Genomic DNA, 19985 nt, shown 5'->3' with positions numbered 1-19985 from the left:
CACACCTATAATCTTAGCTACTAAGGAAACTGAGATCTAAGGATTGCAGGTCAAAGTCAACTCAGGTAGGAAAAGTCCATGAGACTCTTTATCTCCAATTAATTACACACAGAAAAAAGGGTAGAGCACTGCCCTTGAGCAAAAAAGCTCAGGAACAATGCCCAGGCCCTGAGTTTAAGTACACACACACACACACACGCACACACACACACACACACACACACACACACACACACACACACACACACACACACACACACACACACACACACACACACACACACACACACACACACACACACACACACACACACACACACACACACACACACACACACACACACACACACACACACACACCCTCTCTCTCTCTCTCCTTTTGAGGGACACACACACATACACCCTCTCCTTTTGAGGGATGGACCAGCTAAGACCACAGACAAACACACACAAACACACACACACACCCCTTTTGAGAAATGGACCAGCTAAGACCAGGAGCAACGCAGTCAGATAGATGTACCATTTTGGGAGGTGAGGCTGTGAGAATATTCCACCAAGAAACTTGATGGGTGGGGCTGGGAAGGTGGCTCAGTGGTAGAGCGCTTGCCTTGCATGCATGAGGCCCTGGGTTCAATTCCTCAGCACCACATAAGCAAAAAGAGAAAAGCCAGAAGTGGCGTTGTGGTTCAAGTAGTAGAGCACTAGCCTTGAGCTGAAGAGCTGAGGAACAGCACCCAGACCCAGAGTTCAGGCCCCATGATTGGACCAAAAAAAAAAAAAAAAGAAACTTGATGGGTGAAGTTCAGTGGGCATGAACTCTGTAGTACCCTCTTAAAGAGATGTAGTTGCCAGGTACCAGAGGCTCATGCTTATATTCCTAGCTACTTGGGAGGCTGAGATCTGAGGATCACCGTTCAAAGCCAGCCTGCGCAGGAAAGTCAGTGAGACTCTTATCTCCAATTAACCACCAGAAAATCGGAAGTGATGCTATGGTTCAAGTGGTAGAGTGTTAGCCTTGATCTGAAGAGCTGGGGTACAGTGTCCAGGCTCAGAGTTCAAGCCCCATGACTGGCAAGAGAGGGGAGGGGGTGGGGCCCTGCGGAATATAGTCAGAAGACCATGTGGTAACATAGGGCTATGACAGCCAGAATTTCTGAAAAGTAAGCCAATGGCCCTCTGTGCTTTAGGTCCCCGTCTGGGCAATTCACCAGTGCCAAGCATTGTGCAGTGTTTGGCAAGGAAAGATGGCACAGATGACTTCTATCAGCTGAAGGTAAGCAAGCGATGGGGTGGGATCCTTGGGATCCAAGGCCTATCCTGGCAGCTGCTCCCTACCTCCTCTACCTTTACACATGCATCACTGACTGAGAGTAGCACTTTCTTCCTAAGAAGCTATCAAGTTTACAATCTCATATAGAACAATACTGCTTTTAATGAACAGCTTATTCTGTGCATAAGTATAAATGCTATCACATTATGAAAAGCGTTTTATGTCACATGGCAGGAAGCAAACATACTTCCCTTGTTCCAGCTCTTCTGCCATGTAGAAGGAGGTTTTCTCTGTTGCTTTTCTCTTTGTGCTTCCCTAAAGATCCTTACCCTTGAAGAGAGAGGTGAGCAAGGCATAGAGAGCCAAGAGGAGAGGCAGGGCAAGATGCTGCTGCACACTGAGTACTCTCTGCTCTCCCTGCTGCACACACAGGATGGTGTGGTCCACCACCACGGGCTCTTCCAGGTGAGTAGCCTGTCTGCCTCTCCTTCCAACCCCAGCTGACACATCCATTCTGAGCAGCTCTTGGCATAGAGGCCCTGGCATCCCTGCCCTGCTGGCTGAAGAACTTGGGCAAGATCAATTAGAGTTCAGGCTGTGGCCGTGTTTAGCTGCTGCAGTGCCACTGTGATGATTATCTTGGCCTAGCAGGAACCCATGCAGCTGACATCTTAACTATGGCCAGCCTTTCTTTGAAGTGCTTTTTGTTTTGTTTTGTTTTCAGAGAAAAAGAAGGAAAGCAGGAAGTCATTTAAAGAGTTTCATTGTCAGGAATTGACCAGGCTGGAGTGGAGGGGGAGGGCAATGAGGAAGACTTGGGCCACCTGTAGATCAATCACCACTGTTGTTTTTGGTCCTGAAGTCCTTTTGCCTGCCCAGGCATTTCAGTTTGAACATCAGATATCCTTGAGCAGCTGCTGTTTGGCCTCAAGCAAGTCATTTCAGGTCATCAGTCTGAAATGTGTACAATGGGAGAATGAGAGCAGGCCCTGCCTCTCAGGCAGTTTGCAAGACGAGTGAGCATGGAAAGCACCATGCAATGTGGTACACACTCCTCACAGTTTCAAGCAATAAGAGCTTCTGTCAGCTGGATTTCCTGCCATGAAATAGATGGAAAATGCCTCCCACACCCACATTCACACCCTCTCAAGATCTTATTCTTAGTTTTCAATTAGAGGCAACTCCAAAAATTTAATGTTTCCCTTAAACGTGAAGGAAGTCAAATTGAATGCAGTTGTGATTTATTAGTATCTTCTCTTTGACATCTTTAAGTGTTTGGCCTTGGTTTACATCCTTTTGAACAAGAGAGTCTAGGTGATCAAAAGTGTTTCCAGGGGCTGGGAAGGTGGCTCAGTGGTAAGAGTGCTTGCCTTGCATGCATGAGGCCCTGGGTTCGATTCCTAAAGCACCATATAAGCGGAAGTGGCGCTGTGGCTCAAGTGGTACAGCGCTAACCTTGAGCTGAAAAGCTGAGGGACAGCACCCAGGCCCAGAGTTCAAGCCCCATGACTGACAAAAAGAAAAAAAAAAGTGTTTCTAGCTGGGCACTGGTGGCTCAACCAATAATCCCTACTCAGGATGCTGAGATCTGAGGAATGCAGGTCGAAGCCAGGCTAGACAGGAAAGCCTGTTAGGTTCTTATCTCCATTAACTACCCCCCCAAAAAAGCCAGAAGTGGAGCTGTGGTTCAAGTGGTAGAGCATTGGTCTTGAGCAAAAAAAGTTCAGGGACAGTTCCCAGGCTCTGAGTTCAAGCCCCAGGACTGGGACCCCCCCACCCCCCCAAAAAAAAAAAATAAAAGAAAAAGAAAAACACACACATTAAAAAAAAAAAAAGGGCTGGGAAGGTGGCTCAGTGGTAGAGTGCTTGCCTTGCATGCTTGAGGCCCTGGGTTCGATTCCTCAGCACCACATAAGCAAAAAGAAAAAAGCTGGAAGTGGCGCTGTGACTCAAGTGGTAGAGCACTAGCCTTGAGCTGAAGAGCTGAGGGACAGCGCCCAGGCCCAGAGTTCAGGCCCCATGACTGGACCCAAAAAAAAGGCAAAGGCACCAGTAGTTCACATGTATCCCTATATACCTAGCTATTTGGGAAGCTGAGATCAGGAAGACTACGATTTGAGGCCAGCACCAACAGAGTATATTCACAAGACCCCTTCTCAACCAATTGTTGCTGTCATCCCAGCTAGGTCATAGAAGGTTGAGATAGAGAGGATTGAAGTTCAAGTCAACCTAAGCAGAATTTTCCCAGCTATAGCAGAAAGCCTAAAATTGGTAAATCTCAACCAGGCATGTACTCAGATAGGAAATAAGACCCTATCACAAAAATAACCAGTACAAAGCCGGGTGCTGGTGGCTCACTCCTGTAATCCTAGCTACTCAGGAGGCTGAGATCTGAGGATCACAGTTCAAAGCCAGCCCAAGCAGCAAAGTCCATGAGACTCTTATCTCCAACAAACTACCAGAAAACCAGAGCTATAGCTCAAGTGGTAGAGTATTAGCCTTCAGCTGAAGAGCTGAGAGACAGCACCCAGGCCCAGAGTTCAAGCCCCATGACTAAGTATAAATTGGTGAAGTGGCTCCAAATGGTAGAGTCCCTGCTTAGCAAGCATGAAATCCTGACTTTAAACCCTAGTAATATGGAAAAATAATAAATAGTACCAAAAAGGGCTGGAGGTGTGACTCCATACTAGTACACCTGTCTACATGCATGAAGCCCTGGGTTCAAACCAGTACCAGCTCTAGCTCTCCTTTATAGATAAGAACAAGAAGCCAGGCACTGGTGGCTCACACTTGTAATCCTAGCTATTTAGAGGCCTGAGATGTGAGGATCATGGTGAGAAGCCAGCCCAAGTTGAAGTATATGACACTATTATCTCTAATTATTCACCAAAAAGTGGAAGTGGAGCTGTGGCTCAAAGTGGTAGAGCACTAGCCTTGAGTGAAAGAGCTCAGGGACCGTATCCAGGCTCAGCTTCAAGCCCCACAAAACCAACAACAACAACAAAAAAGAGTCAGAGGTTGAGATTGTGGCTTAGTGGTAGAGTGCTTGCCTAGCATGCATGAAGCCCTGGGTGCAATTCCTCAGCACCACATAAAAAGAAAAAGCCAGAAGTGGCGCTGTGGCTTAAGTGGTAGAATGCTAGGCCTGCACAAAAGCAGCTCAGGGACAGTGCCTGGGCCCTGAGTTCCCCAAGACTGGCAAAAGAAATAAAAGAAAAAAAGAACCAGAGACTTGGAAAGGGTAAGCAAACTGCCACATCTCCCACAGTTGAGATGAAGTGGAACTAAACAAACCCAGGCATGTTAGGCCACAACCATACCCTTAGCCATAATTATGTGACTTCCCTGGAGTACTGTGGCCCAGTGGAAAGCTGCTGTCTTACAAAGAGCACTGTGTGACCTTCTGGAATTGACCTCTTTGTAACTGCCACCATTGACATAGATGAGAATGACATTGGTAATAGCTGGAATCTTTTTTTTTTTTTTTTTTTTTTTTGGGGGGGGGGTTCTGGTCGTGGGCCTGAACTCTGGGCCTGGGCGCTGTCCCTCAGCTCTTCAGCACAAGGCTAGCACTCTACCACTTGAGCCACAGCGCCACTTCCGGCTTTTTTTTTCTTCTGCTTGAATTGAACCCAGGGCCTCATGCATGCAAGGCAAGCGCTCTACCACTGAGCCACCTTCCCAGCCCCATGGAATCTTAAGAGCTCTATGGAGGGAGGTTGCCCCAGATCTCCAAGTTTGCTGCTCCTGCAGTGGGCTAAAAGGGCCAGTTGGCTTTAAATCCTCACTCACGTTTTTTTTGTTTTGTTTTGTTTTTCTCAAGTTTTTTTGCAGTATGATCAAAGCATAGACCTTAACCTGAGATACTAACCTGAGATGCACTTGGCATTTGGAAGCTAAGCAGTACTGAGCTCTGTCAGCTACCCAGGCCTCCAGGCTTGCTTTAGGTTCTCTCATTGGTTTGAGTAACCATTTCCAGAGGAGAGTCCTATACCCTTGGCTTTGGCCTACCAGGTCACAGCCAAGCCCTGGTTCCCTTGGCCTCCAGGACCGCACCTGTGAAGTTGTTGAGGACACAGAATCCAGTCGAATGGTTAAAAAGATGAAGAAACGCATCTGCCTTGTCTTGGACTGCCTCTGTGCTCATGACTTCAGTGACAAGACGGCCGACCTGATCAACCTACAGCACTATGTCATCAAGGAGAAGAGGCTCAGCGAGCGGGAGACCGTGGTCATCTTTTATGATGTGGTCCGGGTGGTGGAGGCCCTGCACCAGGTGAGGCCCTGTCCCCCTCTCCTCCCAGCACTGTGGCTCCCTGGCTCCCACCAGGGCCTCACTTGCCACAGAAAGCCACCTTTCCTGATGCTGCTCAGCAAAAGGCAGCTCTGTCCAGAGGAAAGCTGCTGAACAACAGGTGCTCCAGGTGAGCACAGTGCTGTAGGCCTCTGAGGCGGTTTCTAGTGAGGGACAATGGAGCAGCCCAGCAGAGGTCCATGAAGTAATTCCCCACCAGCTGGGAAGCTCCAGGACAGCTACAAGATGCCTACCCAGTGACTGCAGCCTTGTAGAATTAAGGTGTCAGGTATCCAAGGTCAGGCACTGGAAAGCTTGAGCCTGGTTTCTTAGTGACAGGAAACAGGACATTTTATCTCTGACCTGTAGCCCCAGGATGATGATGGGTTCCTTTCTGAGGGTTGTCCATGGAGAGAGAAGAGGGAGAGGAAAGGGAGAAGAGGCTCCCATTAGCTGCTGTCCTGAGGGGAGAAGGAAGTAAGGAAAGAACTCAGGTGGGGCCCATCTTATCACTTCGGACACCCATTTAATGAGTCCTAAGAGATGTGTCCTAGGGTATTCTATCTTCCCAGACATCTGGAGAGCCCATGGCTTCCACACTGGGTCTTGCCTTACCTCACACTTGTGGTGCAAACCATCTGCCCATTGGTTTTCAGAAAAACATTGTACACAGAGACCTGAAGCTTGGGAACATGGTGCTCAATAAAAGGTAAGATTCTGTTTCTTCTTCTGTGTTTGGGATTGGTGGAAATTGAAGCCCCTTGAAGATTCTGACTCCAAGCAGCCCAGCCTCCCAAAATCCAGAGCTTGGGGTAGGATACTGGGTAGGATCTGTCTGTTGCCTAATAGGAATATGGTGCTTGCTGAGACTGGGAACTTAGAGCTATAAAAGTGGCTATGGAAAGGAATTTTAGTAGGCTCCCTGGCTATAGTGGGTGTTCATTAAATGATTATAACAATAGACAAAAGGATTAAAGAGAGCAAGATGGAGCCTTGGCTGCCAGTTGGGCTCCTCAGAGAACAGATCATGTGGGCTGGGGGTACTGACTAGGCAGTGCTCTGGGAGAAGGAGGCGACTTGGCTGAGGGAGAAGCTGAACTATAAGGATAACATAGCAGGGCCTTAGCATGAAAACGTGAGAGCTGGGATCTTTCAGCGGTCCAGCTCCAGCTCAGAGGACATGGCCTTGGGTTAGACAGCTACTTTTGGCAATGTAGTCTTCCTAGAAAGAACTGACCTGGGCTGGGAATGTGGCTTAGTGGTAGAGTGCTTGCCTAGTGTGCATGTAATCCTAGCTACTCAGGAGGCTGAGCTCTGAGGATTGCGGTTCAAAGCCAGCCTGGGCAGGAAAGTCTCCAATAAACCACCAGAAAAACAGAAACATGGTACTATGCCACAAGTGGTAGAGTCCTTGCCTTGAGCTGAAGAGCTCAGGGACAGCGCTCAGGCCCAGAGTTCAAGCCCCATGACCAACCAAAGAAAAAGAAGTGGTCTGGTAGTGATTTGTTCCATGATGTGATCAGACTAGCCCAGGAGAGTGTCCTGAGCCCACTGTCCCTGTAAAGTATCTGAAGCCTCACTGGTCCAAGGAAAGGGAGCTCTGCCAGGGGCAGAGGACTCGAGCCCATCACACCACTGGAAAGTGCTGTGAACTTCAGTGGCCAAGCTGGCCTCACCATCCATCACCTTCCTCTAGTTCTGGAACTATGAACTCATCTCTAGGCTGCAGCCCCTGTTCCCATGGAGCTTGCCATATGCAGTACTGACAAGAATACAGGTATCCCATTGAGAACAGCACTTGGAGCAGACTGCCAGCTGAGTCAAGTCTACAGAGGATAAGTAAAATGTGCTAGCCTGAAACAGTAAAGAGATGAGAACTTTACTCTGTCATGCTTTGCAGGGAGGAGGGAAGAAAACAGGAAATTCCAGGGCTGCTTGAACCCCATCTGGCTGAGTAAGTTAGAGAAGAGGAAAAAGCAGGATATGGGGGTCAGACTTGGCTCATGTCCCAGGACTGCCTCTTGTTCTAGAGACCATGAGAGTTCACTTATTTACTCGCTAAGTGAATTTATCTACTGAGGTACCAGCACTTCTTTGCACTCACAATGCTGTAGAGGAAGAGATGATCCCACCTGGAAAAATTGGCCTGAGACTTGGATAAGTGGATGTGAAACTGTCTCACAGGATCAGCCCATCCTAAGAACTTCTAGCGCTGAGGTGGGCTGGAGAGAGGAGCAAGGGCGACCAAGTGTTCACTGTCCTCAGGAAATGAAGCCTGTTGCTGGTGAAGGCCCAGGGGCTCCCCCAGACCTTCCTCTGAATGCAAAGGGAGAATAAGTGTTAGTACTGGCCACTTTAGCCCTGAGTTGTGGAGAGATACTGTCTTAGAGAGAGACTTGGTAGCTGTGCACATCTGTGATCCCAGCACTCGGGAGGCTAAGGCAGAAATATTGGGAGATTAAGATCAGCCTGGGCTATATAGCAGGTTCCAAATCAGCATGGACTACAGATTCAGACCCCCCCCCCCGAAAAGACAAAAATAAGGAGAAGGGGGAATGGAAGGAGGATGGAGGGGAGGAAGGAAGGAGATGAAGAAATGAGGAGGAGGGAGAAGAAGGAGGGAAAAACAAGAGACACACAAAGTAATTTTTTTTTGGTCAGTCGTGGGACTTGAACTCTGGGCCTGGGCCCTGTCCCTCAGCTCTTCAACTCAAGGTTAGCACTCTACCACTTGAGCCACAGCGCCACTTCCAGTTTTCTGCTGGTTAATTGGAGATAAGAGTCTCACGGACTTTCCTGCCCAGGCTGACTTTGAACTGTGATCCTCAGATCTCAGCCTCCTGAGTAGCTAGGATTACAGGCGTGAGCCACCGGCACCCGGCTAGGCTCTTTTGGACTCTGCATGAACATACCAAGGGTTGTCAGGGACACATGCAGTCAGGGCTCCTGCCTACTAACTACCAGGATACAGAGCCTCTTTTTGATTCTGCTTGGAGTATAGTCAGAAGGTTGTTCCTCAGAGCCCACCAATGTAGCTGAAGCCACGCTGCTCAGATTCCAAAGCATCAGTACCTCTCCTAGGCCTTTCCTTAGTGTGAAGATCTGCCAAGTGCTGGTGGTGTACGCCTGTAATCCTAGCTACTTAGGAGGCTGAGATCTGAGGATCACAGTTCAAAGCCAGCTGGGTCAAGAAAGTGTGAGACTCTTAACTCCAATAAACCACTCAGAAAACCAGAAGTGGCGCTGTGGCTCAAGGTAGAGCTCTTGCCTTGAGCTGAAGAGCTGAGGGACAGTGCCCAGGTCCAGAGTTCAAGCGCCACAACTGACAAAAAAAAGATCTGCTCTTCTGGGTCTCATAGCAGACAGAAGTTCTGCCACCTTTCATTTGAAGGCAGGTGTTCAGGTTAAAGGCATGGCTCAGTTGGAAGAGCGTCCGCCAGTGAGCAAAGTGTCAGTGCCGGGCTCACACCAAAAAAACAAATGAAGGCAGGAGCTCTGGAGATGGCAAGAGGATATGGAACCAAGACACCCCCCCCCACCATGTGACAATTATGTCATCATGTCTCTCCTCCACCACCCCCCCTTTTTTTTGTCTTGAGACCAGGATTTAAACTCAGTTCCTGATACCCAGCAGTGGCTGGTGCTCCACCAGTTGAGCCATACCTCCAACCCCCATGTCTCCCTCTAAAGCCTTACCTTCCCCTCATAGAGTCGGGTTGACCTGGAAGAGCTCCAGCTCCTTCCTACCCACCCTGCCAGAGACTCCTGAGCCGGCCAGAGACAGGCAGATAGACGGGCTGTGTGCCCCTAAGAAAGGGGCAGGAGCCGGGCGCTGGTGGCTCACGCCTGTAATCCTAGCTACTCAGGAGGCTGAGATCTGAGGATCGCGGTTCAAAGCCAGCCCGGGCAGGAGAGTCCGTGAGACTCCTATCTCCAATAAAACCACCAGAAAACCGGAAGTGGCGCTGTAGCTCAAGTGGTAGAGCGCTCGCCTTGAGCTGAAGAGCTGAGGGACAGTGCCCAGGCCCAGAGTTCAAGCCCCACGGCCGACCAAAAAAAAAAAAAAAAAAAAGAAAGGGGCAGGGTGACATGTCTGTGAGGCAGCCAGTGACAAGAACAGTTGGCCTTGCGTTGGGTGAGAGGCCAGGACTGAGATCTGAAGTCCTCTTTTGGGGTTAAGTGAGGCTGACTGTGGGCTCTTTCTCTTTCCTCCTTCCTTTTAGGCAGGCAAGTTGCATACCAATTCCTAGAAAAGGAGAACACTGTGGTAGCCCAGAGGCCATAGCTGGAGTGTGACTCACTTAGCTGCCCCTGCTGACGCACAGGCCCCTCCACCCCTCACTGCCCTCACCATCCCCTCAGAACCAGCTGGGGGGTCTGGAACTCCCAGGGAGCCGTGTGCCGCCCGGCTGATGTGGGCGGTGGTGGCAGGGCAGAGAAGCTTTGCCAAGCTTCAGGAGGTCTCAGCGCTGACCCTGTTGCTTCCCATGGAAGACTCTAGGCAGATCCCGAGCTGAGCAGCCACCACACAGAGGGTTGGAAGTCCCGCCGGCAGGGCTCGGTTGAGCTAAGCCTCCCCAGCACCAGCGCTCCGTAGCCGGTGTCACCTACTTCAGAGGCAGTGCTTCTCCTGGGATCTCATTGGAAACCTCTGCCAGGCCTGCCAGCAGCAGAAGAGAGGGTATTGGCAACTTGTGCAGGCGAAGGCTGTGCGCCCTCCCTGGGCCGTCTTATTATCTTGGCAGAGCCAGCTCAGTCCTGAAAGTCAAGCACTGGTATTTTTCCTGTCCCACAGATGAAGAAATTGAACTTTACCAATATTCATAGGGCAAGAAATGTAGAAAACCCAGGACTAGGTCCTACGAATGAGTTCCTTCCTCTGAACTGTCCACCTTTCAGTGTCATGAGCTTTGGAGACCACATTTGTGCCTAAGATGGCCAGGGCACGAAAGACTGGTCTGCTTTGTAGGACCTGTCCAGACCAGATGCCTGAGCAAGCCAATGTCCAGTGCAGTGACATGAGGGGTGGGGAGACTAGAGCAGCATGCTTCTTGTGCCTGTGACCCTTGCTCTGAGACCTTTTGCCTGATTCTCAGGCTCTTAACTGCCCCACAGGCCATGGGGCAGCTTTCTGTAGGGCGCCTATGTTACCCGCAGCATACTTCTCCACTAAGAACACAGAAGACAGACCAGCCTCTGTTTTGCCCCAAGCCCTTTGGCCAGCAGAATTCCCCTGGATAGCTGAAGGACTCTCAGTCACTCAGACACAGCTGCTGGGGAAATCCACCCTCGGCCCCATACCCTCTCCCCACCTGAGACTTCATTCTAGAAAGAGACGGCCTAAGGTCCCTTGTGCAGATTCCCTCCCCCAGCTGCCATGTCTGCTGGCTGACACAGGCCAGCACAGCTGCCTTAGAGGTCTCCTTAATGGCATAACCCCATGCACCTCCAGCTATGGTGTCCCACACTGTGTGCTTCCTAGAAAGGCTGAGCCCATTGCTATCTGCCCCACAGCCTCTTGGGGAGGGGGAATCTGGTTTTCTAGGTCAGGACAGAATGAAGCACACGACAAGGCATGAGTCAGCCTGAATGGAATGAAAGGAAAGAGTTGGGGCTGGGCATTGTCTGCTCTGAGGTCCAGCAAGGGCTGGATCTGAGCTTGGATCCTATTCCATCACTCACTAGGCATGCGGCTTTGGCCATGTGACTCCTGTGACATAGTTATACCTTCTGAATGGGGCGGTGAGAAAAATCTCCCTCAGGCTGTTGTGAGGAGTGAATGGAAACAATCAACTCCCTCTTGCATGAAAAGGAGAATTGGCAAAAGAGGAAAGAGATGCCACCAGGACTCAAGCTAGCTCTGTGTGTGTCTTAAGTTCAGTTCCCCCAAAACCTTTAGGAGTATCCCTGATATGCCAAGGGTCCTCTTGAGTCTGGGCCCGGCTTGACTGAATGGTTCTCTATTCTGCCTATGAGGACCATATTCCTCACTTCACATAGTTCCAGTGTTAGCAGCTCCCAGCCAGGCCCTACTGCTTCAGATGAGGAATCCCAAGATGCCACACCGTATCCGGCCATACTGCAAGGGGCAAATATTGTTGGGAATAGAGTTGGGGATGAACTGCAGTGGATAAGCACTTAGCTGTGTTCATCCCTAACACAAAACAAAACAAAACTCAAGAGCATCAAAGAAAAATCCCAGAAATTAGGAATAGACAAGCACTGCTGAGCACATGGTCTCGTTCATGTTGACTGGGGGGTGTAGCCTCCAGGTGTCGGTACAGGAGGGCAGCATGGCCTGCCATAGTCCACAGCATCTGTTTGGCCAGGCTTGTGGTGTTGTGCCTGACAAAGCAGGTGTATTCTTTCTATGCACGAGGCCCCATGGCCAAACCCCAGCACTTTCCTGAGAAGACGTTAAACATCTGCTAATCCAACCTTGCCAGGGGAAGCCCAAGGTGGCAGAGCCATCCATCCATGTGACCTCGCCAGCTCACAGTGCTTTCCTCTCTGGAGTGAATTTCCCTTCTCAGTAAAAACCCCAGCTCTGGCTGTAGGACTCCTGGGGTCCTTTGAACCATTAGCTCTAAACCCAGAGGGGGCCATTGGTGCTCTGTCCCCCAGCAGTTGAGCTCATGGCTACTCAGCTGCCCTGCAACTGACCAGTGTGCACATTCCCTGCCATGGAGTGGGAAGAAGGCCAAGATTCTGTTTGTTCCTGTTTGCAAAGGTCTTGTGCCTTCTAACATACATAGAGAGTACTATCTTGAAATTGCCCAGAAAAATTCCCCCATTTTTCCAATGCCAGGATCTCCCTCCTACTGGAGTTTTAGAAAGAGAGACTATGTTAGGGTGTACTGTTGCTCTAGGGTGCACCGTAATAACTCCTGATATCCCCCACTGATAGCTGGGATGACTCAGGCTTGCTCTTCTCAGCTCCTATGCAGACCTAATTGGACACCAGGGCCTGGGCCCCTTGGAGAGACCTTGGAGCCCACAAATGGATGGGCTGTGCCATCAGTAGTGGAGAATGAAGTATGGCACTAGCTTCCATACTCCACCAGAGTAGAGTGGCTGCACTCAATCTCCTCCTCTGCACGGCTGTGGAGCTTGGGGAGGAGGTAGTGGGCTCGGTCTGCAGGGAGGCCTCCTTATAGCAGGAGGAGGGCTAGGGTCACTCACTTCTGCTGAACTTACTCTCTAACATGTGTGAGTGAGGGAGTTAGGTCATATTTCTCCATCACTCCCAGTCTAGAATATCATGTTCTGCTCTGAGCTGCACCTGAGACTCAGCCAGAACAGCAGGTTCAGGGGAAGGCCCTGCAGCACAAATTGGAATGAAAGGAGCTAGATGCTCTGTTGGATGCTCAGCAGGCAGCCAGAAGAGGATATTGACCACATTCCTCTGCTCTGTGGGTGGGGTAAGATTGCCCAGCTGTGTTTGTTCAAGATAGGGGCTGGCCCAGCAGGGTACCTGGCTCTCACCTGATGTTCCCAGCTGTGGACAGCCAACTCAATTTAATCTCTGCCTCCCTTCCTAGGACCCATCGAATAACCATCACCAACTTCTGCCTTGGGAAGCATCTTGTGAGCGAAGGAGACCTGCTGAAGGACCAGAGGGGGAGCCCAGCCTACATTAGCCCTGATGTGCTCAGTGGTATGTGTGGACTACCAGCCTTCACACAGCCAGGATCTGCCAGTAGTGCATTCCTTCACTACATGGGATGTGTGCGCAGCCCCTGGGCTAGGTGCCAGGACTTCACAGTGGCCTAACAAGTACCATTAGGCAAAGGCTTTGGTCTAGTGGAGGAGGAAGATATTCTGGTCAAATAATGCATGAAGTTAGAGCTAGTACGAGAAGGGATGGGATTTCTAAGAAGGCATAGAAAGTTAGAGTAGGGGGCTGGGAAGGTGGCTCAGTGGTAGAGTGCTTGCCTTGCATGCCAGAGGCCCTGGGTTCGATTCCTCAGCACCACATAAGCAAAAAAGAAAAAAAAAGCTGGAAGTGGCACTGTGGCTCAAGTGGTAGAGCGCTAGCCTTGAGCTGAAGAGCTGAGGAACAGTGCCCAGGCCCAGAGTTCAGGCCCCACAAACAGACCCCCCCCAAAAAAGTTAGTGTAGGATTTTCCCAGGAAATAACATTTGATCTGTATTCTTTTTTTTTTTTTAATAGGTATTTATTTTGTCAGTCCTGGGACTTGAACTCAGGGCCTGGGCTTTGTCCCTGAGCTCCTTTAGCTCAAGGCTAACACTCTTAACACTTGAGCCACAGCGCCACTTCCGGCTTTTTCTGTGTATGTGGTACTGAGGAATCAAACCCAGGGCTTCATGCATGCTAGGTGAACGCTCTACCACTAGGCTACCTTCCCAGCCCTGATCTATAGTCTTAAAAACTAGGAATTACGGGCTGGGAATGTGGTTTAGTGGTAGAGTGCTTGCCTAGCATGCATGAAGCCTTGGATTCAATTCTTCAGTACCAAATAAACAGAAAAAGCCAGAAGTGGCACTGTGGCTCTCAAGTGGTAGAGTGCTAGCCTTGACCAAAAGAAGCTCAGGGATAGTACCCAGGCCCTCAATTCAAGCCCCAGGACTGGCAATAAATAAATAAATAAATAAATAAATAAATAAATAAATAAATAAATAAATAAATAAATAAATAAATAAATAAAAAGTTCAGTTTTTGAGGCGATTTGTTGTTGTGCTGGTCCTAGGGCTTGAACTGAGGGCCTGGGTCCTGTCCCTGAGCTTTTTTGTTCAAAGCTTGCACTCTACCATTTAAGCCACAGCTCCTCTTCTGGCTTTTTTTTTCTGGTTAATTGGAGATAAAAGTCTTAAGGATTTTTCCTGCCTGGGCTGGCTCCAAACCATGATTATCAGATCTCAGACTCCTTAACAACTAGGATTATAGGCATGAGCCATCAATCAGCACGTGGCTTAAACCTTAATTCTTACAAAACACCCAGTCTCTAGCATTCAGTTACAACAGGAAATGGACTGAGACACTGTAGGACAGAGGAAGAATAAAGGTTTACTCAGCTCACACTTCTAGAGGCTGAACCTCAGGTCAAGGGGCCACATCTGGCGAAATCTCCCTCATTCTTTGCTGTTGGAAACCCTTCGAGGTCACATATAGCATCACATGGAGAGGAGGTCATACAAGAACAAAGCCTGAGCCAGACAAGTTTGTAACAGAACTAGGATTAGGCTTACTGACCATTCTCATGGGGGTGAAATTTCAGTGGGTTTGGGTAGGAACATTCATAGTGTACAGCACAGATAAACTGTAGCACAGAGAAGTTAGCAAAAAATGTCTGAGTTCTCCATGAGCCTGGGGCTCCGCAGTCAGAAAACTTGCCTTGTGGCCAGCTGCTAGAGAGCAGCAGACGAAAAGGGGCTCCAGCAGGTGATAAGTGTTGTGAAGGAAGCATGGAAGAAGGGAGAGGGATGGGGCCGGGGCCAGGGATGGGAGTGACTGCCTTCTCCACAGCCAGTTTATCGGCTGGTTTCACAAATGTAAGCTTGCGTGCTGGGGGCAAGGACTAGGACCCAGGCTCCTCCCCTTGCCAGGACTTGCATTTTGGAGAGGCAGGCTGGCCAGTGTGCAGAGCAGGGCTAGTAGACAGGCTGTACACAGCCAGTCACCTTCCATCCTAGTGAGCCATCCCAGGGAGCTGGCTCTCCTGGGAAATAGGGAATGATACCGAGAAGGAAGGGAGCCAAGAGGACCTAGGGTGAGGTGAGAGGCGGACACGCTACCCAGCTGAGGCAGGGGGCCCACAGCAGAGGCTTCCCAGGGCAACTCCTTCCTCTGAGCATGTGCCTCCTCTGTCCCTAGGCCGCCCATACAGGGGCAAGCCGAGTGACATGTGGGCTCTTGGTGTGGTACTCTTCACCATGCTCTATGGCCAGTTCCCTTTCTACGACAGCATCCCACAGGAGCTCTTCCGCAAGATCAAGGCTGCTGAGTACACCATCCCTGAGTGAGTCTCTGAATTCTTGGTGAGGGGACAGCATGAGGAGGCCCCAGAGTCCGGGGGAGCCGGTCTCAGGCCCTCCTGCCCAGCTTTCACCCTCCTCTTCTCCCTGGCAGGGATGGGCGTGTCTCTGAGAACACCGTGTGTCTCATCCGGAAACTACTAGTTCTCGATCCCCAGCAACGCCTGGCTGCCGCTGATGTCCTGGAGGCTCTCAGTGCCATCATTGCATCTTGGTAAGTGGCTAGCCCTGGGCCATGGACTCGACGAGGCTGGGAAAGCAGATGCCTGCCATCTTATGCACAACTACAGTCAGACAGTGAGAGTCAGATGTCCAGGTTTCCCAGGGCAGGACTGGGAGGGAGCAGGCAGAGAGCAGGATGAGTGTTTCCCACGTGTCCCTCCCTGCCAACTGCAGGGTAGAATTTCCTCACCCAGTTCTCCACAAAGTCCCCAAGAAAAAGAAGTTCTCCCTGAATTGGATAAGTCAGAGGCTGACAGGAGTCAGTCATGTTAGGCAGAAGATGAATGTCTAGACCTAAGCCAGGGCTCCCTGACTCCTGCTAAGTCTGGAGTGATGGGACCCTGGCTTCTTTGGGCTGACCTGTCTACCTACCCTGCAGGCAGTCCCTGTCATCTCTGAGTGGACCTTTGCAAGTAGTTCCTGACATCGATGACCAAATGAGCAATGCAGACAGCTCCCAGGAGGTAAGAGGGTGGGGCCGGGGGAGGGGAGGCAGGACGGGAACAGGCAGGCCAGCTCCCTGATGACACAGGACCTCCTAAGGCTTTCTCCCTTATCCCTGAGGAAGAGTGGAAGCTGCCTGCATCCTGCCTTGCATCCAGCCCAGCCAGAGCTGCCGTGCCTGAGCTGAGCAGGGGCCAGCTCCTGTGAGGCCCTCTGCTGAAGACGCTTTGTGTGGCTCTCTCAGCTCCCTCCTCCTGCCAAAGTCACTTTTCTCTGACCTTCTGACTCACTATGTCCTCTCACTCCTCCTGCTTTCTCGTTTTTTAGATGATTCATTTATCCCTGTTTTCTCTCCAATCAGTGCACTGGAGAAAGTGCTGAGCCTGATTGGTATGGGGGGGTGGGAGGGCGGGGTAGGGGCCAAAGACCTGAGTGCTAGGCAGCAGCTGGCAGGTAGTTTTAGGGCGCCCCCTGGAGGCTGCCAGCCTGATGTGTAAGGACCCTCACTCCTGGCCCCTCTTGGAAGCTTTAAAGCAAACAATAGGAGAAGCAGTATCTGGAACCACAGCAGAGCCTCCCAGACCTTGCAAAGAAAGAGCTCCAGTTCCACCCCAACTTCTACCCTTCCCAGGCTGCTGAGCTGCTAAAATAGTAATTATTGGCACTTGCAGAATATGGAGCATCAGTCCTCCCTACAGCTTGTATGCCTGTGTTCTTTCTCCATGTGTTTATATGTCAGTCCTGGGGCTTGAACTCAGGGCTTGGATACTGTCTTTGAACATTTTCACTCAAGGCTGACACTATACCCCTTCAGCCAACAGCTCTACTTCCAGTTTTTTGGTGGTTAATTGGAGATAAGAGACCCCCAGACTTTGCTGTCCAGGCTGGCTTCAAACCCACAGTCCTCAGATCTGTGCCTCTTGAATAGCTAGTATTATAGGCATGAGCCACCGATGCCCAGCTATCTTTTTTTTTTTTAATTAGCATACATTAGTTGTAGGGAGGCGGGGTTCATTGTGACATTCCCACACATACATACAATGTATTCTGATCAACTTTATCCTGATCCTCCTTTATCACTTTTCTAACCCAGTCCCCACTTCTTAAAACCATTTCCACAGACCTGCATTCTTTTCTTCAATTTATAAATGAGGAAAACTAAGGTTCAGAGAGGCAAAATGACTTCCCCAAAGTTGCACAGCTTGGAAGAAGAACTGAACCCTGACTCCTAACTAGTATAGACTTACCACTGCTGATTCTATTACCATCTACCTGTGGGCTAGGGGGCTCATCAGGGGCTTGTGGGTAGGACTGAGATAAAGAAATGAGGTTTCCCAGATACTATGGTCCCTGGCCCTGCTCCTGGGTCTGTGCTTCAGCCAGCAAGGTGAGGGCCAGTTGGCTGGAGGAAGCCTTCATGGACCCACTCAGTACCTGACCAGATGGATCCCTAAGTGTGGTACCTAGGAAGGCTGGGCTCAGAGCCAGGCTTCCCTCAATCTCTGCCGTTGTCTTCATCTCCATCCTTGGCCTCACAGGCAAAAGTGACGGAGGAGTGCTCCCAGTACGAGTTTGAGAACTACATGCGGCAGCAGCTGCTGCTGGCTGAGGAGAAGAGCTCCATCCACGAGGCCCGGAGCTGGGTGCCCAAGCGGCAGTTCGGCAGCGTGCCACCGGTGCGACGGCTGGGCCACGACGCACAGCCCATGACCTCCTTGGACACAGCCATCCTGGCACAACGCTACCTGCGGAAATAGCGGCAGCCTCTGCCAGGGCACCTGCCCCGGTATCACCTCTCCAGGTGCCCAGTCCCAGCCCCAAGCCTGGCTGTCAGGGCTGGGCCCAAAGTGCTGGACTCTCCCAGGCTGCCATGGGGCAGGGCAGGGCAGGGACAGCCCAGGTCACGTGAGTCAGCAGAGGCACCACAAAGCTACCTTTTGGAATGATTGCTTGATTGTTTGGTTTTTTTGTTGTTTTTTTAATCTGAGAAGCCTAGATAACTAATCTGCTTTTAATCATGACATTTTAATCTACCTCTGTCTCTTTAACTGAGCTGTCTCTGGACTAAGTGACAGGAGGAGGAGGGAGCCAGCCACCCACCCAGGCCTGGCCCCGGGGCACTGTCCCCCACAGTCCAAATAAGCTCAAAGAGCAGCTCGCTGCTGGCTTCCCAAATGAATGCCCTCCAGACCCTCCCTCCCCCCAGCTGCAGAACACCTCCACCTCATCGTATGCCCAATTCAAATATATTTATTTTTTTACTGAAATCAACTTCTCTCCCATCTCTAGGTGGCTCAGCCTGGGGCTCCCCCCGTCCCCACGTGGACAGCAGGGGTCCATGTGGGCTCCCTCCTCACCCCCAGGCACAGAGGAGCCCCTTTGCTGGCCCAGCCTGCCCGGCCCTCTGTTTCCAGTGATGGGAGGCCTTTCTAGATTTCATTCTTTCTCTGTCTCACTCAGTAGCTTCTCTGAGGTGCTGCCCACGGAAGCCCTGCTTCCTTCTCCATCTTTCATGTGGTACCCAGGTACCCATGGTACCCACACAGCAGGCACGATGTGAAGGGAGCAGGGGCGGACTGGGCGGCGATGCTCTGGGTCTGGCTGCTTCGCTTTCCCACCCCTGTGTGCAGAGGACCCACCATGGGGCATCTCCCCTCCTGCCCTCGCCTCAGAGCAGATGTTGTGTCTCCTTTGGCACACCCTAGCCAGGGGCCTTCATGGAGGTCAGAGACTTGAGGGGACGATTGTAGCGATCGGGGACCTGCCCTGCCTGGTTTGAGAACAGCCCTGCTGCCCTTTTGAGCCAAGATTTTGAAGTGGATGCCCGTCTTGCCAGAACTGCTGTTCTCACCAGAATGACCACCTCTCCTTCCCCCTCACTGGACTCGGCCCTGCCCAGTGCCAAGCAAAGACCCACGTCCAGAGGCCTCTCCTCCCCGTGCATCCTTAGAGAGGCCAGATATCCCCTCCAGGTAGCCCAGGCCCTTCCTGCCTATTCTTGCTTCCCAGCAGGGAGGTGACTTTCTAGAGTGTGGGCTGCCTCCTTTTACCCCCCCCAAAAAGCTGACTCACTGTGAGTGACCTTGGGCAAGTTCCCAAACTTCCTTGTGCCTCAGTTTCCCCATCTGGAAAAAATGGGGCCACCTCTTGCCAGCAGTAGCAGGGCTGCCCACGCCCCTCCTCCCCTGCCCCCAATCCAGCACTTGGGCGCCTGGTGCCTCTGCCTCAGTGGGTCTGTGGGAGCCCTCCTGAGCCCAGCACTTCCTCCCTGAGCACCTGGCTCTGCCTCTAGCCCAGCTGTCCAGCCTCTCGAGAGCCAGGGGTGGGGAGGCCTCTTTTCTGTATTTATTTGATAAAAGTCTCCTAAGGGAGCAGAAATGCAGTCAGCGTGGACTCCCGGCCCTGAGACTGCCCTCAGGGCTAGCTAGGGCCACCTGGACAGAGCCCCGCCAACAGTCCGTGGGGCCCCTTGGGCCTGCGTTCCACTTGCGGTCTCTCTCCTCCTTTTCAAAGCAATATCCTCAGGTCTGCAGAGCCCTGTCAGCCAGCCCTGGCTCTGGCGGCGTTTTGGTGAAGGAGAGGAGAGGAGGTCGGGTCTGCCCTCACTGGTGTCACACACTGAGAGAAGTCCTGTTGTAAAGAAACAAAACAAAACGGAAAAAGTCACAAAAAGTTTGTATAAAGACGTATTTTTGTACTACATGGGGACTCTTCCTGCATGTCAGCAATAAAACTTCCTGATCTGGAGCCACCATG

The 19985-nt window shown here is 51.1% G+C and overlaps 1 protein-coding gene across 3 annotated transcripts in view; it reads left to right on the top strand.

Annotated features, from left to right (window-relative positions):
• Stk40 (serine/threonine kinase 40) overlaps positions 1-19985 on the top strand; it is a 46412-nt gene extending 26427 nt beyond the window's left edge. For all 3 annotated transcript variants that reach the window (XM_070008862.1, XM_070008861.1, XM_070008863.1), the window contains exons 3-11: positions 1191-1276; positions 1595-1738; positions 5322-5549; positions 6224-6276; positions 13109-13224; positions 15403-15547; positions 15658-15777; positions 16165-16249; positions 17768-19985. In XM_070008862.1, the coding sequence (XP_069864963.1) occupies positions 1191-1276; positions 1595-1738; positions 5322-5549; positions 6224-6276; positions 13109-13224; positions 15403-15547; positions 15658-15777; positions 16165-16249; positions 17768-17986 (1196 nt within the window). In that variant the 3' untranslated portion in view covers positions 17987-19985. The remainder of the gene's footprint in view (positions 1-1190; positions 1277-1594; positions 1739-5321; positions 5550-6223; positions 6277-13108; positions 13225-15402; positions 15548-15657; positions 15778-16164; positions 16250-17767) is intronic.

Source organism: Dipodomys merriami, unplaced genomic scaffold, assembly GCF_024711535.1.
Source record: "Dipodomys merriami isolate MVZ:Mamm:240054 unplaced genomic scaffold, mDipMer1.0.p SCAF_71, whole genome shotgun sequence".
In the NCBI taxonomy this organism is placed as follows: domain Eukaryota; kingdom Metazoa; phylum Chordata; class Mammalia; order Rodentia; family Heteromyidae; genus Dipodomys; species Dipodomys merriami.
This window is presented reverse-complemented; position numbering and strand designations above follow the sequence as displayed.